The sequence below is a fragment of the Mustela putorius genome, unplaced genomic scaffold (genome assembly GCF_011764305.1).
Source record: "Mustela putorius furo isolate JIRA1106 unplaced genomic scaffold, ASM1176430v1.1 tig00003962_pilon_pilon_pilon, whole genome shotgun sequence".
Lineage (NCBI taxonomy): Eukaryota > Metazoa > Chordata > Mammalia > Carnivora > Mustelidae > Mustela > Mustela putorius.
In genome coordinates, this window is record NW_025422106.1 from 886,542 (window position 1) to 898,605 (window position 12,064).

At 58.1% G+C, this 12,064-nt stretch overlaps 1 protein-coding gene across 3 annotated transcripts; it reads right to left on the bottom strand.

The window, feature by feature from the left end:
• Positions 1 to 2,217: 2,217 nt before the first annotated feature.
• GRB7 (growth factor receptor bound protein 7) lies at positions 2,218 to 11,023 on the bottom strand. Of its 3 annotated transcripts, XM_013062659.2 has the most exons (15): positions 10,566 to 10,674; positions 6,613 to 6,766; positions 6,336 to 6,489; positions 5,998 to 6,154; positions 5,764 to 5,885; positions 5,595 to 5,672; positions 5,146 to 5,283; positions 4,498 to 4,608; positions 4,217 to 4,315; positions 3,938 to 4,018; positions 3,719 to 3,835; positions 3,296 to 3,350; positions 3,075 to 3,162; positions 2,876 to 2,969; positions 2,218 to 2,727 (listed from the first exon to the last, which is right to left on the bottom strand). In XM_013062659.2, the coding sequence occupies exons 2-15, from the start codon at positions 6,759 to 6,761 to the stop codon at positions 2,581 to 2,583; spliced, it is 1,590 nt and encodes a 529-aa protein (XP_012918113.1). In that variant the 5' UTR covers positions 6,762 to 6,766; positions 10,566 to 10,674; the 3' UTR covers positions 2,218 to 2,580. The 3 variants fall into 3 exon arrangements, with proteins under 3 accessions (XP_012918113.1, XP_012918112.1, XP_012918111.1); XM_013062658.2 differs by lacking the exon at positions 10,566 to 10,674 and adding an exon at positions 10,814 to 11,023 and having other exon boundaries at positions 3,938 to 4,315; XM_013062657.2 differs by having other exon boundaries at positions 3,938 to 4,315.
• Between the last annotated feature and the right edge of the window lie 1,041 nt (positions 11,024 to 12,064).

Here is a 12,064-nt window from a genome sequence, read left to right on the forward strand (position 1 = left end):
TCTGGCCGCTTTTCTCCCACCCCAGCATGGACCCCTAGCACCCACACCTTAGAAGGGGACCTGGGTATCCCTGGCCAGTCACATAGCCAGCACCAGTCAGCTCAGGCCGGAGGAGGAGCTGGTGATGGGATGGTTCTGGAAACCATGGCAGGCAGCAGGCAACAGGTTGCTCTGGTCCCTGCTGCCTGAGGGAGTCCTGCTAACAAAAAACAAAACCGGTACCTCTCTCATGCCTGGCCGCAGTAATTTCTTCAGGGTAAGTCCCCAGAAGGTTCTAAGCTAGAGGGTGGATGAGGCCTATCTTCCCCACTCTGTCTGACAGGCCTGGCTCCCCAGCCCCAAAGGTTGGGGGTGACAAGCCTGGCCCAAGGGCTGACTGTGGTGGCTGGTCCTTCTCAGGGTCACTTCAGGACAACCCCCCCCCCAAGCCAGAGACCAGGGCTACAGAGAAGGGAGGGGCTCTCCAAGGGAAAACACCCCCACCCCTCCTCCCCATCCCCACCCCCGCAGGCCACTTAGGAATTCCACCTGGAAGTCAGCCAGGCAGGGGCAGCAGAACAGCCCAGACCTGTATTCAGACCTGGGTTGAAATCCTGGCTCTCCCACTAACCGTAATTTGGGGCAGGTCTCGCTGAGCCATCAGTTTCCTCACCAACAAAACAGGATCCCACCGCCTCATGCCCAATCTCAAAGATTCGGGGAGAGATTTCTCCATTAAAAATTTTTTGTATTATAGAATTTTCAAGCTAACACAAATTTAAAGAATTTAACAAATCCCTGTGTACCCATCACCCAGCTTCAACCATTATCAACTTACAGCCAGCCTATGACCATACTCACATCCCTAACCTTGGGGTTATTTTAAAAAGCAAAGCAAAGACGTCATTTCACCTATAAATACCTCAGAATGAATCTCTCAAGGTTGAAGACTTAAACACATAACACACGCACACACGAATACCATTATCACCCCTTGAAAAGTTAACCATAATTCCTTGATATCATTAAATATCTCATCAGAGTTCGAATTTCCCCCGATTGCTCATAAATGTTTTTTACAGTTAGCTAGTTCAGATTTGAATCAAACAAGGTCAACACATTACACGTATGGCTAAATTTCTTGAGATCTAGAGATTCCCCATCTTTTCTTGTAATTTTGTTGTCAAAGCTGGGTTCTCTGCTCTGTAGTTTCCTAGTCTGGATTTGGGTAATCGTATCCCCATGTGTCATTTCACATGTTCCTCTGTCCATTTTTTTCTGATAAACTAGCCGCTAGATCCAAGGGATGAGATGGAGGTTCTATTTCTTGGCAAAAATAATGCCGAGGTGGAGCTCACTTGTCTGGAGAGGTCTTCCTCTGTGATTTAAAGATCAAATGGCAGGTCCAGGTGTTGCCAGTTTGAGTCATTTTAAAGCTCTCCTGTCACCTAAGAGCAAAACCTGTAAAACGGTTTTGACAAAACTCTTTTTAGACCATAACAGACCAACATGGGCAGTGGGGAGAGTCCAGACCCTACAGGGTCCACCTGGGCTTGTATATTGTAAAGGTTACTCTGGATGTTGGAGATTGGGTTAGAGAGGGAAGCAAGACTTAAAGGGCTGAGTGTTGTGGGGTCCCATTTATATGGCCTTCTAGAGGGAGCAAACTATAAGACAAAGTAGGAGGGAGGGGTACTTGGGTGGCTCAGTCAGTTAAGCGTCTGTCTTTGGCTCTGTTCATGATCTCTGAGTCCCAGGATGGAGCCCCACATTGGGCTCCTGGCTCAGCAGAGTCTGCTTCTCCCTCTGCCCCTCACCCTGCTCTAGTGCTCTCTCTCACTCTCTAATTAAAGAAAGTCTTTGGAAAAAAAAAAAAAAGAAAAGAAAAGAAAGCAGGAGGGAGAGGGGTTGATGTGGACTTGGGAGAGGTGTTGGGCCATGTATCCGGATAGGGGTGGGAGATTCCTAACTGCGTGTTTGCCAGGACTCATCTGAACAGCTGGCCCACAGGACTTCCTTTAGGGCCTGTCAGGAGATGGCACCTGGATGACAGTCCCTCATACATGCTTTCATTCACTGGAGACTCCGATAACCAAGACCACCCTGTCCTCAAGAAACGTCCAGGCTGGAGGACACGTGGCCCCAGCCATCTGACACATTTGCCGAGGCCTGGTGCCCCCCTCTCCCACTCCCCTGCTCCACTCCACGAGCCAGGTCTTGCCAGACAGAACTCACGGATGTATCAAAAAATAAGCTTTATTATCACTCATATAAAACAAAGCAGATCAACTGGCCTCTCAGTCTGTACAAAGTGGGGGGGAGGGGGCTAAGACCACCTGGGCTGCCCCCATTTCTCCCATAATGCCCTGCCCCAGGGCCGAGCCCAGGAGCTCCGGGGAGGGGAGCCCCCACCCCCAGTGCCTTTTCTTGAGAAGAGAGGTGGGGGGTGAGGCGGGGGCGCTTGCTGCCTGAGGGAGAGGCAACAGAGCAAAGCAGACCGCGCTCTCCGGGGGAGGGGAATCCTCCTGAGCTCCGGAGCCCGTGCGTGAGCTTCTGTGCCCTGGAGTCCGCTCTACACGCACCCAGGCGGCCAGAGCCGGGTCACAGCGCCACGCGGGTGCAGCAGTGGCGGAGCACGCAGGGCAGGATGCCGCGGTTTAGCTGGTGGAACTCCACGAGCTGCAGCAGGTCGGTGAAGCGAGTTTGGCCGTCGTCCATGCTGAAGTAGAGGCGGCCCTCCTCCTCGCTCTGGGGGACAGCCAGAGGGGACAGCAGGTCGGGGGAGGCGCGGGGGTGTAGGCATCTCCCCGAGAGACCCCAGACACACGGTGGGGGCGGAGGGGAGGAGCTGTGGAGCTGCTCCAGGGGCTTGAGGAGGAGGACGGGGATGACTCACCGGGAGGATAAGATAATGTTTGACCTTTTGCAGGTGGCACAGGGAGAGGACAAAGCCTTGTGGGTTCCGCTGACTCTCTCGGACCAGGAAGAGGCTGCCAGGAGACAGGGCACCGTCACCTGAAGACCCAGAGCTGCCACCCCGACACAGGGTCCCTCCTATCCCTGGGTCTGTTTTCCTGCTCAGCCCTGCCCCTTACCCGTCTACCAGGCCCTGCTGCCCGATGAGCCGCTGGCTCTCCTCTCGGGAAATGCGTCCGTGAAACCAGGGCTGGGTGCGGTGGATGGCTGGAGTTGGGGAATGCAGAAGGGCAGTCATTCTGGGGAGGAGGACCCCCCCAACACCCTAGCCACCCCCACCAGGAATGCTCAAAGAAGCCACGGCAACCCCCGCCCCTGAGGACACTGGGTGCTCACCTACCTGCACTGAGGCTTGTGCCCGAGCCTGGGGTGGGCAGGCTGAGACGGTGGTTCTTCTGTAGAGCAGTGGGGGACACAGGGGATCAGGGCGTGATTGGGGTATGACCCAACACCTCGAGAATACAGAGCCCCTTTCCGCACCTGGGGAACTCCCTTACGCCTTTTTTCCTCCCATGCCACGGAAACCCACAAGGAGGGGGGCACCTGGGTGGCTCAGCCAGTTCAGCATCCGACTCTTGATTTCAGCTCAGGTCATGATCTCGGGGTGGGGAGACTGAGCCCAGAGTTGGGCTCCATGCTGAGTATAGAGCTTGCTTAAGAGTCTCTCTCTCTCCTGCTTCCTCTGCCCCTCCCCCTTCTTAAACACACACACACACACACAAGGTCCCCAGGACAAACATGCAGATGGCTGTGGGCCCCTCACCCTCCAGGCCTGGGCCTCCTCCAGGGCTGCACTCAGAGCTTCCCGGGGGTTCTCGATGACACGCCCAGCATGGCCAGAGAAGTCCATGGCCACCAGGGTGTTATCAGAGACACTCCTCTGTAGATGGGACAGGATGTGGAGGAGTCAGAAGAGCGCCCATGTTTCCCCAGGATGGGGCCTGGGTGCCCAGGCCCAGCTAATGCCCCCGTGCACACTCACCAAAGGTGGAGAGCCCACACAGGACGGGCGCAGGTGGCGGGACTGGGCCTGCTGGTAATTCTTATACAGCTGTGCCCCATACTTCGGGGCAGAGATAGAAAGAGAGCCTGAGGTCAAGCAGGTGCTGGGGACGGGGCTGTGAAACCCCCCTACCACCAGATAAGGAGCGTTCTGAGGCCAGAGCCAGGACTCAGCCTTGGCCTGGGCATACTGAGAGCGCTCCCTCGTTCCTGAGGGCAGAGCTACTTGTGCAAAAGGGATCCGGAGGGTGAGGCCCACCTTGAAGAGGCGGAAAGCTGCTAACCAGCAGCCACGGCTCTGCTCATCCTCACTGCAGAAGACCCGAAGCCCCTTGTGGCCATTTCGAAGCTTGTTGGGCTGTAGGAAGGGCAAACAGCGGGTCCCGTATCTGCCATTAGGACCAGATGTCTGTCTCCGAGGGGCAGGGCAGGGTGCAGGGAGAGGCATCTGGGTGTCCCAGATGGAGCTCAGAAGCCCTAGGTGGGATCCTGGGGCCTAAGCAGCTCCCATTCCCTCCAGGGCCCAGCCGGGGTCTTTACCTTGATACAGAAGCCGAAGTCGGTGGGCATCCCATAGAGCTTGCGGCCCTGGGTCACCACATACACGTTGGACTCGTTCACATCTGCTATATACTGCAGGTGCCTCGGATCCTAGGCAGCATGGGCAGGACCTGTTACAGACAGCCCCTGTCCCCCTAACTGCTGTCCCTGTAAGCTAGCTGGGGAGATTTCTGAAAGGATCAGAGAAGTGCCCCAGGTCACACAGCAAACAGAAGGAGAACCAGGATTCAAACTCAGTCTTCACCTGCCTTTCCCACTACTACTTCCTGGGGTAGGTGAGCCAGGAGGGAAAGAGAAGCAGCAGAGGGTCTCGGGGCGCAGGGGGAGAAAGATCTAGGCATTCCAGGAAGGGAAGAGACAGCTCCGGGAATGGGATATCCCAGGGGCTGAGGCTGTCAACCCTCAAGACTTCACCTTGGAGGGGCGCTTGGGTGGCTCAGTGGTTTAAAGCCTCTGCCTTCAGCTCAGGTCATGATCTCAGGCTCCTAGGATGGAGCCCCACATCGGGCTCTCTGCTCAGCAGGGAGCCTGCTTCCCCCCCTCTCTCTGCCTGCCTCTCTGCCTACTTGTGATCTCTGTCAAATACATAAATAAAATCTTTAAAAAAAAAAAAAAAAAAGACTTCACCTTGGAGGTGCCCTTGGTGGAGTAGTAGAGGCCAGACCGGCGCAGAAAGCAGAAGAAGCGTTTCCAAAGCTTCCGTCCTGATCCCCGGAGCTGCAGGAAGCCCTGGATCTCTGGGAAGCTACCTGCATTCAGGAAATTCTGGGGCCGGAAGAGAGCAGGAAGAGGGTGAGAGGGTGAAATGCCAAGAGGGACACACACACGCACATGCACACGCGCGCACACACACACGCACAGGCCTTCAGGAGAGAAGCCGTGCCGCATACATTTATTGTCCCATTTCACAGACAAAGAAACTGATGGTCAGCCAGGAAACGTGACTTGTCCAGTCACTGAGCACTGCGCTAGACTCTCCACCACACAGAGGGGAGGCAAAATGCTTAAGGGCCAAAAAACCAATAGGGGGTCCTGGGCAATCATGAGTATGCCACGGGATGGGGGTGTCCCTTTACCTGGATGAGGTCTTCGTGGGATATGCCTGTGTGTGCGTCCACACAGCTGGAGACCATCTTTTTTGGGAATAGGGTGTGCTGGGGGGAAAGGAGTCAGGAGTCAGGGGTCGAGGAGCCAGGGTGGGGATCGGGGTATCCCAGTGCCCAGAGTCCCCTCCCACACACTCACTGGAGAGCTCTTGAACAGTTCATACTTGGCGAAGTTCTTCCGGAAAACAAAGCGGCTGTCTCCACCAATGGGCCAGGCAGCCTGCACTTCCACCACGGACTCATGGTCCTCCAAGCCCCGCTCTGGGGTCAAGGGCAAACAGCAGGGGTCGGCGGAGACCAGGCAGGCACCTGCCTAGCCCAAGGTGCGAAGCATCGCCTCCCTGTCCAGACAGCCCCTGGCACCCCAGCTCACCCAGTGCTAGGTGGGGGTGGCACTCCACCAGCCCCCAGTTTTCATCACTCAGGGCACGAGCTCGCTGCACCAGCATCTCACAGACGTAGCGGGCTGTAGCGCCCGCCGCCACCTCCACAGACCGGCAGGCTCCGTCCTCGCTGTACACCTTTACTACCTGCAATCCAGGAATCGCCAACGACTGGAGAAGGGCGAGGGTGGTTCCTTCCCTTCCCCTGCCTGCTGTACCCACAGGGACCCCTGACCAAATCCACCCACCTCTATGGGAGCGGCACCATATCCACCCCAGTCCCACAGCACCCCCATATCCCTGCCTTCTCTCTCCCAAGACAACTCACATGGGGGCAGCTGGTGTCTCGAGGGGGCAGCCCCCTGGCACTGGAGGACCCCCCAAGAATGGGGGTCTGTGAAGGAGGACTGCAGAGCTCAGGGAAGGGGTTGGGGATGGAAGGCAGAGAGCTTGTCCGCAGCTCCTCCTCTCGAAGAAGATTCCTGGGGCCCAAGGAAGGGAGGCAGAGAATTTGTGGACTGCAAGCTTCTGCCTTACCCAGCACTGAAACCCCCCCCAACCCCGACCACCACCAGCCCCTCCTCAGCTCCATCCACCCATTGTACCTGGTCGGAATGGGCAGAGGCTGGGACCTCTTCACCTCCCCAGGAAGAGGGGCATCGGGAGGCGGGGGAGTCCCAGGAGGGGTCCCAGGGGCCAGGTACAGGTCTTCTGGGGAGCTGCTGAGCTGAGGTGGAGACAGACCCAGCTCCATACCATCTGAGGGAGAAGAGGGAGCTGAAAGCAGCCACTCTTGTGCCCTTGTCCCACAGAGAGGGGCCAAGAGGACCCAGATGTCCTGACTTCACACAGCTGCCAAGGAGCCCCTCGGAGCTGACACAGCACCTCCTCTAACTGGAGTTTCCCTGGAGCTTTTGGGGAAGGGTAGTATGAGCCCGTTTGCCAAAGGGGACACCAAGTTCCTGAGAAGGAAGCATTCTTGCCCCCGTCACAGGTGAGTCAGGTACTGGAACTCAGTGTTTGGACTCCAAGTACAGTGCTCTTCTGTCAGCGCCACGTTGCCCAGGGGAAGAGCTAAGAGGGTCCCCCCACCACAAGCCCAGCAGCGGCAACAGACTCTGTGTGCCACAGACTGTGTGACTCTCAGTCTCTGAGCATGCCCTAAGCATGGGGCATTCACTCCTCTGGGCTCTGCCCCGGGTTTTTCCAGTGCTTCATTGCCAGACCTAGCTGCCAGAGCCTGTTGTGACAACGCCTGCCCAAGTGCTGAGTGATGCGCAGAAGGGGAGAAGGAGGTGGGGAAAGACAGGAACCAGGAGGCCAGGAGGCAGGCTCAGCAGCGGGGAGGACAGGACTAGCCTGGGGGGGCCATCCCCCAGCAGCCCCCAAACTTTGGGTACCCTCTCCAGATTCCTCCTGCCCAGTTTGCTTAAAGCCCCAATGCCAAGGCCACCTCCTCCAAGCAGCCTTCCTGGATTTTCCCCTTCCAGACAGAAGGGCTCCTGCTCTGTACTGTGCTGCGGCCTCTGCGCCAATTCCATGCACCTGTCTTATCCACCCACTGGTCTGGAGCCACCCAGCACCCCCAGGCAGGGCTGGGGTCCTACCCACATCCTATCGCCCACAGGTACTGCATAGGCACCTACAACAAGTAAGGACAGGAGAGCTGGGACAAAGATGCCCACCGGGGACAGAGGCAGCACAGGCCCCTCCTCCACAGGAAGCAGGACCCCTCCCCCTGGCTGGAACTTGGGAGGACCTGGGAGAACTGGAGACCTAGGCCAGTGCTGTTAGGCTGCCTGCAGGACCTGGCACTGACCCTCCAGGACGGGGCAGGCCCCTAACCATTAAGTGAGAGGATTTGGGGGACAGGTGAGTCAGGGTGGGGCGGGACACCACTGCCTGGGGCTCTCTATTCAACCTTGACTCATCTGCACGACTTCCTGACTTAGGAGAAATACAAACAGCCCTGCCTCTCTACCCACCTCTCCCCCCTCCCATCCCCAACCGACCAGGCGGGGAAGAACAGGGGGGAGGGGGAGGCGCAAAGCAGGGATCGGCTAGGGGAGGAGGAGAAGGAAGATGGTGGGCCCTGCAGCTCCTCCGACCTCATTTTTGCCTCCCCACCCCGGCCCACCTCCAGTCCAGGTGGGACCTGCAATCTGCCTTTCCGGGTCCCCTAGTCACCTAGTCACCTCTCAGTCCGGGAGTCCCCTTACCTAAGGAGAGAAAAAAGACCTGGCCTGGCTTCAAAGGCCTAGCTGGAGCAGACCCAACCCCCCAGTGATGCCCTCACTCACCCAAAAAAGCCATGTAGTGCTCCCTATCCTGTCTGGGACCTACCAGGCTTTCATTCTGCTGCCTCCCACTCCTAGCACCCAGGCCACAGTGGGCCCAGAGGACTCATCTATGTCAACTTTGGGGGGGATGAGGTCCTCCCAATACACTCTCTGGGATGTCCCAGGCAGAGGGGTACTACCAGAGCAGAAGTAGCAAGACACCCAAGAGAAAGACACAGGCAGACGAGGAAAAGGCCAGGAGGGTGAGGCAGGGAGGGGGCTTAGGGGACTCAGGGTCCTGTGGGGGGGGGGGATGCAAGACACACCCAGCAGCAAACATCAACAAGTCTCCAGAACATCAACGAGGCACTATGTCCCAGCTCCCATCCCCTCTACCCTGGGGTCACCAACCCTGGTGACTTCACTCCAGGGAGAGCTGGGGGGGGGTGGTACCCAGAGACCAAAAGTGGGGTCCTACTCCATCCCAGAGGGAAAAGGAATCAGGGCAGTGTTTGGGCAGGGAAATGGGAGATTTAAATCAGAATCAGATTAGAATCTGGCCTCAGAGGGCTGGAGGACCCGTGAAGACTTGGATTTGGCCTTTGGATTCCCACCTTGCCTTCCAGACCCTTCTAAGGCAAGAGAAGAGTGGGGCAGTTAGAACCAAACAGATGGGATGGGAGGAGAAGCGGGTCCTAGCTCTGGGGCCCGGGGAACACTCTCCCAAGAGTCCTGAACCTTTCAAACGGGGGCCCTAGGAAAGCTTCTATGGAAAGAACCCACCCCCAAGGTCTCAGTCCCCTCAACACTAGGACTCCCAAGTCCTGGCTTCCCCAACCGCCTCTCCTGCCCCGCGGCTCCAGCCCCACCCTCTTTCCCGCCCTCCCAGCCTCCTGCCTCCTTGTTTACTTCCTGAATCTCGCCCCACCTGGCTGGCCCCAAGGGCGGGTGGCAGGGCCCAGTATTAAGGGCCCTTGGAAAACAAGGCCACCTCCGTCGCTAGCCAGGGGAGGGGGGAGGGGCTGGCAGGGCCGAGGCCTAGGCGGGGGACCAGCAGGTGGCGGGAAGGCCCCGGTCCAGCCAGCCCAGCACTCCACGTCCGCCCCCATCGGGATTTATGGGGGCCGGGGCGGGGGGAGGGGCGGTGGTTGGAAGTTTCAACCTTGCGGGAGTTGTGAGCTTGCAGGGCCCAGGTAAGGAGGCGGGAAACCCCTAGATGACCCGGAGTTGGGAGGAGGGCCCAGGTCGCTGAGGCCCCGCCCACTCCCTAACTCTGGAAAAAAACGCCCAATGGGAAAGGCGGGGGGGCGGAGGGTAAGCTTTCTTAAAGTTTAATTTGGGAAGAATGCTAGATTGTGTCTGTGGAGTTAATCATTACAGGCTGCTTGCCTTCCTGGAGGGCTCCCCCAGCTCCAAGGGGATGGGGCGGAGAGGGGCGAGCAGTCTAGCACAGGCCGACCAAGACAGGCCCTTCTGGAGGGGCAGTAGAGTTGGGAGGCCTTCCAAGGGCGGACAGGTGCATTCTCCATCCCCGCGGTATCAGGGAGATCCAAACTCGGGTCTTTCTCCAAACACTGCCCCCTGCCCCCAAACACGCACACACACTTTCCCTAGTCCCCGCTCCACCGCAGACCCCCCGCATCCAGACCTCTAGCCTTCCAGCCTTCATTCCGACGCCAGGAAGGACCCCGGGGCCTGCCCCGCCTCCACCTCCCCTTCCTAGGGCAGGGCCCTGTATTTTGAGCAGGCAAACAATCCCGAGACCGAGCTCTAACAATTTAGGAGATTCCTCTCCTCGGCTGCCTTCCAAATTGGAGGGTGCCCCCCGCCCCTGCGGGGAGACGTCAGTCTTGGTAGAGTCTTGGGAAAACCTCAAACGGATAACCTCAGGCTGAGCCAGGAATGCCTCTAGGCAGCCCTGGGTGCTCAGGCCCCCACCTAGCTCTTTTTCTGGGAAGGTGGGGAGGGACTAGTTTCAGCGGGAAAGCCGCGTCTCCCCGAGAGGATCGGAGATCTTTCTTCCCCATCCCCATCAGCTGCTTTGTCCGGGCGCCGGACGGAGGCGGGCTACAGGGAGGAAAGGAAGGACTAAGGAAGACAGGAAATGAGAATAGGGAAAGACTGAGGGCAGATGGTGAGGAAGGGGCGGGATATGGGCGATTGGAGAAAAAGAAAGCGAGGCGGCCAGAGCAACACAGCAGGAGGCTGAATCTTTAAACATTGACCCCGGACCTGCCGCTGCTCCCACCCTCAAGACGAAGTGCCCGCTGGGTCCTTACCTGGACCCTGGACGTCGGAACACTTGGCTGGGGCCACCGGTTTAGAGAGGGAGACGCCAGGCCCTTAACTACCTGTCCCCCTCCTGCCCCCGCCCTTGGCCTGACATCATTGAGGGGGGAGTCAGGCGGCCGCCCGACCGCCCACCTGGGCAACCTGCCAGCTCCTGGCCCTGACATGGGCACAGCCCTGGGCGCTGGGGCGGCTGGGGGTGGGAGCAGGTTGCTGGGACCGATTTTGGTCACCTTACCTGGAGGGCCCCAACAGAAGTAGCAGGACACCGGGTACAAAGTTCGGTTCTGTCTTGGGACCCCAGACACCTGGACTTGATTTCAAATCCACTCCTTCTTCCCTACAGGTGGCAGGAGGGTGTCCCGACTTTGGACGTAGAGTGAGGGTTGGGGGGAGGGAGAGCCCTGTGTGTCCAAGCTCCTGGCCCAAGGAAACTAAAATTATCTTGGGCAGGTGGGGGCGGGGCCTGGGGAAGAATCACAGGAGGAGGAACCAGAGGAGGAGGGGCGGGACTCCCTGACACTCCACGCTGGCTGGCCGGGATTGTTTTTGCCCTTCTTAACCGGGTGGCAACAGGTGCCAGGCGAGAGGCGGGGAGAATGGTGGAGCTGAGCAGTCTCAGAGCGGAAGATCCAGAGTCCTCCTGATGTGGGAGGGAGGGACTAGGGGCTGGAGGGTACGGGAAACGGGGCTCACCCTTCCCCATACTCCTCACCAAATCTGGTCTGCTCATTGGCCAAGCCAGGGGGCCTGTCTGGGCCCACCTGATGGGGCAAGGAGCACTCAGCCAAAGAGGGAAGACTGCCAGAAGGGTGTCCAGGAACAGGGGCTGCTCCTTGACCTCCAACCACAGTCTGGCCACCCAGCCCGCACCCTGGCCCTCAGAGGCATCCAGGGAGATGTTCTCCCTTCTTGACTTTTTTTTTTTTTTTTTTTTGACAGAAACACAGCGAGAGAGTGAACACAAGCAGGGGGAGTGGGAGAGGGAGAAGCAGGCTTCCCGCCAAGCAGAGAGCCTGATGCAGGGCCCAATCCCAGGACCCTGGGTCCACCACCCTAGCGGAAAGCACACCTTAACAACGGAGCCACCCAGGGGCCCCGAAGTTCTCCCTTCTTTGCAAAGTCCAGGGTCTCAGCTTCTTCCGAAAGCTAAGGGGTTATACAGGGTCTCATGGTAGGAGGAATGATCTAGGGAAAGCTCTGGCCAGGTGCCAGGGGACTCCCCTTTGAGCAATCACTTTAGCTCTCTCCTCCAGCATTAGGCAAACAGAAGGGTCAGGGAGAGGGCCTGGAAGGGCGCAGATCAAAGGCAGTAGCCACCTCCCAGCCTCAAGTGGGTGACAGTTGGGTAAACAAACAGTACTTAGAGTGATAAGCAGTCTGCCCTGAGGTACTATCAAGGAGTGGCTCAAGCCTCAACTTTCCCCAAATGGGGTTTTCCTAGAAAAACCAGTATGAGTGGACTAAACAAAGAAGTGGGGGAGGGGCG